At 32.4% G+C, this 13,067-nt stretch overlaps 1 protein-coding gene across 5 annotated transcripts in view; it reads left to right on the forward strand.

The window, feature by feature from the left end:
- The window catches only part of ANAPC10 (anaphase promoting complex subunit 10), a 271,547-nt gene that overhangs the window by 22,777 nt on the left and 235,703 nt on the right, over positions 1–13,067 (forward strand). For all 5 annotated transcript variants that reach the window (XM_011359429.2, XM_023530241.1, XM_011359425.2 and 2 more), the window contains exon 4: positions 1,816–1,936. In XM_011359429.2, the coding sequence (XP_011357731.1) occupies positions 1,816–1,936 (121 nt within the window). The remainder of the gene's footprint in view (positions 1–1,815; positions 1,937–13,067) is intronic.

Below are 13,067 nucleotides of genomic sequence, written 5' to 3' on the forward strand. Positions count from 1 at the left end.
AAAAAAAAAAAAGTCCTCTTTGTGATCTTTGATCTCTAATAAGAAAGACCTTTCACTGCCTGCTTATGGCTCATCAGGGAAAAAAATCTTTGGCATGCCCTTCAAAATTTCCCCTTCTTCCTCTGCTTCCTCTCATGTCTCCTTCCTGGCCCAGCAGAAACAGAAAGATGTCAGTTTGATACCTCTGACCTCTTTTGAAAACCTGGTAGTGGTATTTATCCTGTCAGCAGTTTCTGAGTATTTAGCGTTTTACATCTTCATCTGTCTTTATTATTTGAGGGAAAGTCCTTAACTTTCCCCATTCCTTTTGATTAATGGCTTGGGCTGCAGAAGTTTGGTTCCCTCACTAAGAGCTACAGATCCCCTGCTGTTTTTATAGGTTGACTTTTGACACAGACTACTTCTGTTCAAGGAACTCATTGTCATTAAGTTAGTGCCAGTTTATACCAGAACTGAACTGTTAAAGCACATTTAAATAGACTTCTTAATGTTTTTCTGGTTGATGTTTAAAATTGTCTATTTTTTTCTAATGACCAAAAGAACACATGCTTATTGTAAAAAATTATACAGAAAATATAGAAATCGTGAAGAAAATAAATATCTCCTATAGTTCTACCCTAACAAAATAGTAATTTTTGCTGTTTTTGTATGAGTCTGTCTAGATCTCTCTCTCTCTCTCTCTCTCTCTTTCTTTATCTCTCTCCCTCTCTCCCTCCCCCTCTCTCCTCCTTCCCTCTACACACACACAACACAACACACACATACACACACACACACCCACACACACACACAGTTTTATAGGCCTTTAAAATATTTTGTTTGCCCCAAAACGTGATCCTTCTGCATATACTGTGTTGTAATCTGCTTTTTTCCTACTCTATATATCTGTATGGTTATTTTAAATAGTTGTATAGTATTTCATTGAATGGATATAATATAATGTATTTTACTAATTTTCTGCTGAGATATATATTTAGTTGTTTGTAACTTTTCAATAATTTAAGCTCAGGACAATAAACATTTTTCTGCATTCGTTTTTAAGTAGTAGTAGTAGTATTGTCTTAATGCATTCTTAGAAGTTGAAATTGTGGGTCAGAGGTTGTATACTGACTAAGTGGCTATGAAAGTACCCTTTTCTAATCAATTTGAGTATTATCATTCATTTAAATATTTTACAATATAACAAAGCTAATGTCTATGTGTTTTAAATTCTATTTCTTTGATTATTAGATATTGAACATATTTTCATGTTTTTAGTCACTTGCATTTTTTTCTGAGATTAATTTTCTGTTATATAGTCTTTGTTTATCTTTTTAAATATGTATATTTAAAAAATAGCAGAGTTTTATTTCTTGTATTAGGGAAGAAGTTATACTTTGTTTTTTAAAAAATTGCTTTTTTCTTTACTGGGCTTAATTTTTCACTTAGCTAATTATTTTCAAGTATTAACATAGGAACTTAAGTAATTAGTAAAAAAAACTAAGCTTGTTAGAATAATTTCTTTGTCTAAAATACAAATGAAGAGGACTGAAATTCTTAGTGCTTGTTTGTACTCTAAGGTGCCTAATTCGGCTTAATTGTTCCTTCTTTGCTCACATCTGGTTCGTGACCATGTCTAGATAAGAGATGTCTATATAAGTAAAATGTGTATCTGTATTTTTACATGTTCTTCGTTTTCATCGTTAAAAGTAAAAAACATGGAAATTGTTGATTTAAATACTCATTTTAGCAAACTATGAGTTTTAAAATCAGAAGATATTTTAGATATAATCTCGCCACACGATAAAGGTCATGTTTTTACTTTATTGCTTTTAGAAGAAAAACAACTGTGAAGACATTATGTATTTATGCAGACTACAAATCTGATGAAAGCTATACTCCAAGCAAGATCTCAGTCAGAGTAGGAAATAATTTCCACAACCTTCAAGAAATTCGGGTATGTCTTTCAAGTTTAAATATATATGTTATCCTGTAACTCAGGCTCTTTAGAAGATAGTCACATTTAATATTAGATTAGAGAGATTAAAATGTAAATGTGTCAAACAAAAGTTGTTGGTATTTAAGAAAACATTTTTAATTTTTTTATAGTATTTTTTATTTTCTTTTGAATTCTAATTGTCTTTATTTTCTCCTATATTTAATATGGAAATTTTCAGACATGCAGAAAAGGTGAAGTATTGTATAGTGAATCCCAGTATACTTACCTTCTAGATTCTACAATTTGTTAATGTTTTGCTGTATTTGCTTTATTAAAATTTGTCAATCCATCTGATTTTTATATGTGTTTCAAAGTAAGTTGCAGATATCTGTACATATCAACCCCAAATACTTCAGCATGATATATAACTGGAATTATTAGTATTTGCTTAAGGTTCATTTTTTAAGGTAAAATTTATATAAATTTTGCACAGATCTTAAGTCTGTTGTTTGTTGCTTTTTGACAAATGCATATACCTGTGTAACTCCAATTCCTATTAAGACACAGAACATTTCCATTACCCCAGAAAATTTCGTCATATCCTTTCCTAGTCAATCTCCATCTTCATCCTACTCTCGGAGGTAACTATTTTTCTGATTTTGTGTATGTATGTATATGTGTATTCATTCCATAAATCATTTTTGCCTGTTCTGGAATGTCATATAAGTGGAATCATACAGGGTGTAACTTTTGTGTAAGGCTTCTTTGACTCAACCTGTTTTTTGAGATTAATCCGTGTTATTACATGTATTATTATTTCATTTTTTATTCCCGAGATGTAGTCCACTGTTTGAATATACCACAGTTTATTTATCCTTTGTATAACTTTTCGAAGCTATTAAGACAGTGCTTTTGTGACCTGAATTTTATAAGTTCAAAATATTTACTTTTGAGAGATATTTTCAATAATTTTGAATTGTATACCTGTGAAGTTCAGGTCTTTGGCATTTTTCCTTGTCAAAATCATAAGCTCAAATAATCATTAAAATCTTTGAAAATTGCTTGGTTTAGAGAGATCTGAGAAGACCCTTAATTTTTGGAAGGCTTCCAGTTTTTTTGTGGCCTGCACTCTCATTTGACTTAGTGTTTCTATTCAGACCCTGTCTCTACATTTTCTATTTATCACATGATTGAGTCACTAATATTGAGAAACCTTTTGAGAACAGAATCATCTTGTTTTGCTTTAAAGCTTAAGATTCGTCATATAATTGCTCAGTCAGGTTGAAATACGTGAAACACTAGAAATAAAATGTTTCGATCCGAAATATGTGTGGTATGTATTTGAAATGTTCGCTAGATGTCACTGTTGTCCTTTAATTGTTAGTCTCATGTCCTAGTTAATAAGTTCAATACCTCAAGTAGTCTTAAGTTGTACTAGTTTTTCCAAGGGTCTGAGTGTGTGTGTCTGTGTCTGTGTATTCAAAAATTCTTTGATGCATTTTGGAAAATTTACATCTTCATACATGATTTCTATATTTATAAATGTCTTTTATTCTGTTGTAAATTAGAGAAAATTTAAATGATATTTAGACCATTGTGGAATATTTTTAATCTAATCTTTGCTTCTATTTTATCATTTAAGCGCTAAAACATTAGCCACATAGAATAAAGGCTCTTTTAGGTAGCCTCTTAATTTTATTCTAAGTGTATTTATATTTCTGTGTAGTGACCACATAACCTCATGAGACTAGTAATACTAAATATTACCAGGTGATAATGTAAGTTGTTTTCCTGAAAAACTTAACGAACATACTGCTTTTCTGCCACAATTCTCACTAAGGAACCATAATTTTTAGATTTTGCTTTAAAATATTAGTGCTGCTTTTGCAGCTCATGGTATAAAAGATACTTCATCTTTTATTTATACATCTTTATATGTGATGTATTCTTACTCTTTTTCCTTTATAAGTTAAAGAAATAAGAATCTGATAGCACTTTGTTTTTTAAGGAAAAATAAGCAGATTATGATTTTGTTTCTTATATTACTCCTCTATAAGATCAAAATTATTTTTTAAAAAATCTTTGCTTCTTCTAACTCAGATAGTGATTAAAATAGTGTGAACTTTTATGAGGTTTTAGAGCCATCATTTCATTAGTTATAGGATTGATTTAACTGAGAGGAAAATTTAACTAAATCTTTTTATATTTTTCCATGGATGCTTGCCACTGGAGGGTGTAGTGTGTATTGAAGTGTTTTAATGGGTTTTCCTTTTTACTAGAAATTATGGATTTGTTTACTTGAAATACTCTAAAAACCTATTTTTTTTTATAATTTTACTATTGATTTGAGTAATTTTTTAACAATTTAGTTCAGGGTGAGAAAAGCTAATGGCTATCCTATTTATTCCAAAATTATTCTTTTTCTATCATATTCTTCCTTCATTTCAGTTATGAAGCATAAATATATATCTAGATCATTGTTCTTTGTAGTAAAATCTCTACAAAGAGATCAGACTCTTTACTATCATAGAATGCATATTTTAACCTCTACACATGAGAAATGACTTAAAAAAGAAGTGAAGTTTATACTTTCGGCTTGATGACTGAAAGATACTAACACTGGGTTTGGCCAAATAGAATATTTTTGACACCAATGTTGAATTTATTTACATGACTCATTCTACTTTTTCTTTTTCAAAATTATCCATTCTACACAAATTGGAAACCAAAAACTGGAGAACATTTTATAAGATGTTTATAATTTATTGTTTCTACACAAGAGACTATTTCTAAATAAAAGTGAGATTTAACATGAGACTTTATGTCATTATCTTTTCACTTGTGTTACTTTTATGCAAGAAGTCATGTTCAAGTGTTCAAGATGTTATTCAAGGGAAATTTTCAAATAAAGATATAGTTGCTTTAAAAAATTTTAAATCCTTTGTATTTTAGCATTATGTTTTGGTTTAATGTTCTTTTCCTTTATTCTCAAAAGAGAAAATATATGTGAAGTAAATTTTTGTTACTTAGAACAAGGAACCAAATAAGTACTATATCTTAGATGGGACCATTTTAACACTATAGAAAACATCTCCAGCTAAAATCCAAGAAAACTTAAAGTCCTTTCAGTTTGCTAACTAGTTACAGTCATCCCTCAGAGCGTCCTCCCCCAAAGTCCTCAGATATTCAATTGCCTTATAAAAATGGCGTAGTAGTTACATATAACCAATTCTCATCCTTCTGTATGCTTCGAATGATCTTTAGATTAGTATAATGCCTAATATAATGTAAATGCTATATAAATTCTTGTTGCACTCTATTGCTTAGGGAATAATGACAAGACAAAAAAGCTGTACATGTTCAGTACAGAGCAACCCTCAGAGGCTTAACTGCATAGTACATGTAACTTTTTTTCAAATATTTTCAACCTGTAGTTGGTTGAATATGCAGATGTGGAATCTGCAGATACAGAGGGCTGATTGTTTCTGTTTTTAAAAACTATTGTAGAAATGTTTGTACTTAAATATAAAACTAATGTGATTTATTAGACATATAGTCACAGTTCTCAAAATTATTTCTATTCAGTTCTGTGAAAAACAACTTGTTAACTTAAAATTAAGCAGATACTTGCAGCATATTTGGAAGTTGTCCATTGGTTCATTGTTAGTAGTTTGCTTCTAAAATTTGTGGTTACAGAAGAATAAAATACTGATGGAGCACAAGATTGAGCACTTTAGTGAATTTTAAGCCGTGTTTTTATCTTCAGATAATAAAGCTTTTACCAAGTCTTTTTATTATTATTATTATTATTTTTTTAGGGGATGGCTTGAAACAAGTCTTCAGTGTTGAGAGCTGTAATGATACTTTCCCTCTGTTGCATGTAGGCAAGCCTTTTGGCTCTCCATGTTGTGTGGCTATGGGAGTCTGTATATGGTACTCTGACAGGAGTGGTTAATAAGTCAGCTCTTCTGTTAAAATAACATTTACTATTATAATTTGAGTTTCATTAATATGTGTGGTAGAACAAGAAGATGCAGACAGGCTCTGACTCTGTCCATTGATCTTAAAATCACTGATTTACTTTCCTTTCAGGGGCCTATTTTAAAGAACTTGATATAAAGTGTAATAATGTAGGTAGTACCCACAAACATAAATTGGTTTGCTAAGATAGAGTGTTTAATTTATTGAGCCTTTGGAAAGATGGTTTTTATTGAATTTAACTAAAAGAAAACATTTTTAAAATTAGTTTTTATATGTAACTTTAGAACATCTTTGAAATGAGTTTAGAATATTTTGGTGTGATACTCATAATTTTTAGGCCAGAATTGTCATTCTCCTTTATCTCTCTCTTAAAAGTAACACATACAATTTAAAAAATTATAATTATATGCATTACTTATTTCCAAAACGAAATTGAGGTAACTGTGCATTTGGGCTATATTTCCTTTTGAAACTAAAATAGTTTGCACAATAAAATAGCATATGTATTTTTAACAGAGAAATGTTCTTGTATCTTTTTTTTACCATAAACTTTGACTATAGGTTTTTTTTTGACTTTAGATTTTTAAAGAGATGTAGTCTGGCATTCCCACACAAGACAAATTCATACTTTATTCTGTAAATATATAATTAGGGCCTGCTAAGTGCCAGGCACTATGTTGGTACTGGGATACAGCAAAGATAGTCATTTTTTCTGTCCTTAAGCACTTCCTAGTCTGATGGAAGAGAGAGGTAAATAAATCTCAACAATTACAATAGTAAATACATCCAAGGGAGTATGGGAACACATGGAATGTTAGAACAATAGTTTAAAAAGTGTCGAAAAGAGATAATGGTTTAACTGAATCTCAAGGATCAATATAAAGCCTACTCAGATGGAGAGTAAAGTGGGGGCATTCTTAAAAGGGACACAGCATATGCGTAAAGGTGTGGAAGCCTGAGATCTGACATAAGGGCAGAACTGCAAGTTTTTAAGTATGCCTGAAAGCTGGGTAGGTGGCAAGGAGTGTTAAGAAAGACTGGAGAAGGATTTAGTCATTAAACACATTTATTTTGATGGTAATAAGGAGTTTACCTTCTTGCTGGAAATAAAAGTAATTGTTAAAGTGAAAATATAAAGACAAAAGTGAGATTGTGCTTACTGTCACACTTCTAGGGAGTTTAGACTTTAAATTAGGAAACACTGATACAGTTTAATCTTGGGAATGCTGAGGCTGGAGCAATGTGAAGACCAGCTAGATAATATCCAAATGAAAATTATGAAAATTTAACTGAGGCTATGGGTTTAACTAAGTTGGGTTCAAAAGGGATGTATTTGTAGTAGAATTAAGAAGACTTGTGACTGATTGCTACCTGGAGTACACTTGGAGCATGGGTAGTGGGTTCAAGTAGATAGAAGGGGAAAATCTAGAATTCTCTTCAGGTTTGGCAGCTGGAAAAATGTTGCCATTAATCAGAACTGGAGTACAGAGCTAAGGACCGTTGGGGTGGGGATGGAGAGAACGGTTAGCTAATGAGATTAATTTTTGTCACTGATTTTTGGTATCTTTTCAGTTGGAGGGCTTTTCAACTTGTGGATCTGAACCTGAGGAAAGAAGTCTAGTTTAAAGGTGTAGATTTGGGGATCATCAGTGTGTAAGTAGAAGCTTAGATGTGAGTTTTGATTAATTCAGGGTGTGTGTAAAGTAGAAAAGAAGAATGCCAGGGCTGGAACTGTGGAAATGCTAAAATGCAAGAACTGGGTAGAAAAAGATTATCCAGTTAAAAAAAAAAGCTGAGAGGAAATGCGAGAGACAGAAAATCAAGAGAATATGATGTCACGGAAGCTGAAAATGTCTAGGAGTATCCATTTAGGTAGAGACCGAAAAGTTTTCTTCATAAGCCTGTGTTACATATGTTTTAAAAGGCAATTTATTTAATGCAATTCTGAACACAGGCAATTCTTGCAAGTAGTTTCATCACTCTTTGGAGTAATATCCTCTAAATTTATAGATTTGAGACTAATGAAATTATTTGTCTTAATGATAGGAATTCCAGTTTTTCCTACCATAGTATTCGTTCCAAGTGAGAAGATTGTGAAGGAGATTCTTGTTTTGTTTCATAATGCTTTGAATTGGAAGGTTTTGTACTGCCGATGCATACTTAAAGTAAACTTTGAAGTTGACGAGAGTGCTTTTTCAAGTGCTCTTTTGCAGCAGTTATGGAAGAACACTGCTTCTTTTAGGAAGTGTAACAGTAATAACAGCCGAGGACAAAGAAAACAAACAAATGAAAACAATAAAAAAAACCCATTATTTAACCCTATGGCAGGATATAATGCAATAGAAATATGTGCTTACAAAAGTGAAAATGACAAGTCTTTAGAGATACAGATTATCACCCTCTTTTATATAAGGGAAGTCTACTGTGGTCAGCTGAACAGGGAGGGTGTGGGCACTTGCCTGAGATCCTAGCATACTGTCAAAAATAATAGGTATTTAATAAAAATTTGCCAGATATACCAGTCAGTCCATTGGCTTGCTACTGACACATGCTTGTTTAGTTTGCTTTATAAAGATTATCTGGGCAAATCTGATTCTTTCAGATAATTTAAAAAAAATTGTGATAAAAAACACGTAAAATTTACCATCAACATTTTGACGTGTAGAGGTTAGTAGTGTAAAGTATATTCACATTATTGTATAACAGATCTGCGGAACCTTTTCATCTTGCAAAACTGAAAATCTATATCAATTAAACATTTCTTTCTCATTTTTATGCCCCCTCTACCCCTGGAAGCTACCATTCTACTTTCTATTTCAATTAATTTGGCAACTTTAGATCTCTCATATAAGTGGACTCATAAAGTATTTTTGTGACTGGCTTATTTCACTTAGCACAATTTCCTCATATGGGTCATTGAGGTTATAGCATGTGACAGAATTTCTTTCCTTTTTAAGGCTAAATAATATTCCATTGTATGTCTATATCACATTATGTTTATCCATCCATTGATGGACACTCAGATCACTTCCATCTCTTGACTATTTTGAGTAATGCTGCCATGAACATGGGTGTGCAAAATCTCTTTGAAACCCTGCTTTCAGTTTTTTTTTTTTGGTATATACCCAGAGGTGGGGATTGCAAGATCCTACGGTAGTTCTATTTTTACTTTTTTGCTTCTGTCAGAGATATGACTCTTAAAAAACAACAAGCCAGTTAGCAGCAAGACTTGATGTGATGGCGATGTGGAGAGGGCAGGTAAGGTGGATGGCCCCGTGCAAACTGAAGTTTTAAAGTTAGAGGGATATAAATTATAAGATATGGGAAGAGGTAGAGTGGATGCCAGGATAAAGACAACCAGGAGAGAGAAAAACAGAGTTAAACAAGTGACTGGTACCCCAAATAGTTTCCATTTACTGCCCTCTCCAGTACATGGTTTTTTACTTTTTCCATCATTCCCATGGGTATATTAATTTATTAGGAAGCCCCTTCTTCCTTTAGAAACTTTTGAATGAATCTTTATTTTTGGCAACGAACACGTCTCTGATTAGAATAATAGTAGCAGCAAGTCTTACTGAAAACTATCTACTGAAAAATTTTATCAGAATTTTAACGTGTATCGTAATCGAGGTAAGTCCATGCAGGGCCTTCATTTTCTTCTCAGCCTCTTATTCGAAATGTGGTAAATGAAGAATTAATAACCTCTCAAAATTAGAGGCAAATGGTTGATTATTTCAATAGGACCAAATATTGCATTCAGAAAAAAAAGGATCAGTATTTCAACTGTGGTTTAGATTGGACTGACCATCAAAGGATTGTTTTTGAATTACCGTGTTCACCCTTATTTGTGTGTATTGTTACCTCTGCTATTTATTAAGTACTTTCTACATGCACATCACTGTGCGAAGCAATTAGCACTCACTATTTTATTTTGTCTCTCTAAAGCTCAAGTTGTGGTCAGATGTTATTACTATCCCGATATTCAAATAAAACTGAGACTTAGAGAGTTTAAATGAAGCTTTTGCTATATGGCTCACTCTAAATGTCAGAAGGTTGGAACTTAAAGAAACTTTAGAGGTAATCTAGTTCATCAAAAAAATTAGATACTAAGCAGTCAGGCAGGTGCTATAACACCGAGAGTTGAAGCCTTATTTAAGGGGACAGCGACTATTCGGTTTCAGCCTTTGTTACCACATGGGAATGTAGGTACAATGTTTCCAATTATACTTTTTAAAATCAGAAATCAGAAATCTAGATTTGAATGCGAAGTTTTGCAATTTTTAAAACATGCTGAGCAAATATGGTATGTCCACAGGCTGAATATGGCCAAAGGGCCACCAGTTAGCAACTTCTAATCGTACAAGCACATTATTTTCCAAATGAGACACAGATTGCCTATGTGAAGTACACTCCAGTGTCACACAGCAAGTCAGAAGTATAGCTAGGAATCAACATGCAGTACATATTCCTTCCATTTTTTTTTCCCTTAAAATCATATTTAATTACAAGTTGCCAAAACATTTCTTTAGTTTTTAAGAAAAATTGAAGTGTGTAGCTGAAGAAATGAGCTAGTGAGTGACGGATGATTGACTATAGCTTTTTGAAATGTACTTAAAAATTGTTCGCTTTTTAAATATATTCTATTGAAAATCGATTGATACTTGTAATGCTAATGTTTTGAGCATAAACATTTGTACATGCAGGCATTGGTCGTTATTCACTGTCAAAAAGAAATGAGCTGTCAAGCCATGGAAAGACATGGAAGAACCTTAAATTCATATTACTAAGTGAAAGAAGCCAATGTGAAAAGGCTATATACTGTATAATTCCAACTATGTGGCATTCTGGAGAAGGCAAAATGATGGAGACAGTTTAGATCAGTGGTTGCAGGAGTTGGGGGTGGTGGTGGGAGGGAGGAATAGGCAGAGCACAGAGGATTTTTAGGGTATTGAAAATACTCTATGATACGATAGTGGTACATACATGTCATTATATATTTGTCCAAACCCACAAAGTGTACAACATCAAGAGTGAACCCTAATGTAAACTCTGGACTTTGGATGATGATGATGTCAGTGTAGGTTCCTCAGTTGTAACAAATGTACCACTCGGGTGGGACATGTTGGTAATGGGGAGGCTCTGTTTCTAGGGGGCAGGAGGTGTATGGTAAATCTGTACCTTCTACTCAGTTCTGCTGTGAATCGAAAATTGCTCTAAATACATAAACTAGTTTTTTAAAAAAACAAAATACAGATATTCTCTGTTTTTCAAAAGTGTTACTCTGCTTCATTTTTATGAAAGACCTGCATTAGTACCTGTTTTCACTAACCAAAAGAAATCCAAAGAGGATTTTCACTTTTAGGAAAAAGGGCAAAAAGCAAAAATAGGGTTCCATGTTCATTTTACAGTGAGCCATGATAGGGCCAGCGAGCACACTGAGCAGCCGGAGGGACCCGCCAAGCTCCTTCCCTGGGAACCACACAGCATCCCAGTATCAAGCCGCCACACCTCTGAGCTATGTCTGTGAGCATCTGCACTTTATGTCAATTTGTTTTGTGCATCCGTTAGCAAGATGTGTCCTAAAGTATCAGGAAAGCCTAAAGAGAGCTCATTGGGTATTACACTTAGCGTGAAACTAGATGGAAATCAAGATTTTGCTAGTGGTGAATGAAATAATGACAGTGTGTGTGTGTTGATCTTGCCCGCATCCACCATTTCCACTATTAACATTCAGAGAGAAAGAATCTTGAAAGCTGCCTGTTATTATTGATTCTGCTAGTAGCACTGTGTCTCTTTTAGTTTGCCATTATCCATTACTCATTTTACTCAATAACCAGTAAAATGGAAAGTCTGGTGCTTGAGTGGATCAATAGTACATAAAGCATTAGATGTATTTATCCTATCATTCCTGATTGTACTATATGTTAGTGTTATTTTAGGTTTTATGTCTTATTTGGTCTGAATTGGTAGGTTATATTTTGGGCCTAGGAATGCTAAAAAATTTTTCATATAAATTAATGGTACTTGCTTCTTTGCTTTACAATGCCATTTTGGCTAATGGAAGGCTTTCATAGGAATACTCTACTTTTGGATAGTTGGGGAAACCTGTATGTAATATACTCTCCTCATCATTCTCCCTCCCCATCATTCAGGAGAAAAAGTTTCTTAGGGCATGACTGGCACATTGAGCTCATATAAAATAATAATTATAACATGCTGGCAACTTCTGTTTTCATAATAATGAGTACCACAGTTTTTTTTTTTTTTTTCCCTGTAGGAAAACATCTCTAATTTTATAATAGAAATAAATAAAATGATCATAATAGAAACTTATAACCAATAACTACTAAATACTATTTTAGTATATTAATATATCTACTTTATAATTTAAAAAGCAAATTTGCAAATATATAGATTCTAACTCTGTGAATGTTTAGAGTAAATAGTGTTATTTTACTCTTATTATTTTTTAAAATCTCAGTTAAAATAATCTTATATTTTTTAACTTAATGAATTTAATTTTATATGAATTAACCTAGGTATTTAGATTCAGTAAGCTCTGAAGTCGAAGAAAAGGTACTCTGTGATTATTTAATGGTAGATAGTGTCCTTAGAGTAAATAAAGTTTTTTAGACAGAGTGTATCATCCTTCAAGGTCCTGTTTTTGCTTTTCTCTCATTTCACTTAATTGTAGTGAATCTGGCCAATCAATATATGTTGTTTGTATATAGAGTCCCTTTTTATTATAACTATACACAATACCTTTAGCCTTTCACTTATTCCTCTAATCTCAGTTTCTTTGAGATCCATGAGAAAAAGGAATAACCCTTTAAAAAAATATTGCATATGTTTTAATTGTCCAAGTAAGTTTTGTACTCATTTTAAATATAATTTTTAAAACCTCAAAAGTTAATCCGAAAGCTTTATTTTTTTTTATGTTTTATGAATTACGGCAAAACTTGTGTAACAAATGACTGTGATGCCAATAGTCTTAAAAGCTTATTCTTAGATCTTCAGACTGTTCTTCCAAGAGTCGAATTTCCTATGTTTTTTAAAATTGGGAACTGCTTAAAAGACATGCATGTTCTTTAGCTGTTATAAATATTATACTTTGGCTGCATTATTTTATTAAATTGCTTTTATAGACTTTAGTGGTAATTCATGGGTC

Source organism: Pteropus vampyrus, unplaced genomic scaffold (genome assembly GCF_000151845.1).
Source record: "Pteropus vampyrus isolate Shadow unplaced genomic scaffold, Pvam_2.0 Scaffold47, whole genome shotgun sequence".
Lineage (NCBI taxonomy): Eukaryota > Metazoa > Chordata > Mammalia > Chiroptera > Pteropodidae > Pteropus > Pteropus vampyrus.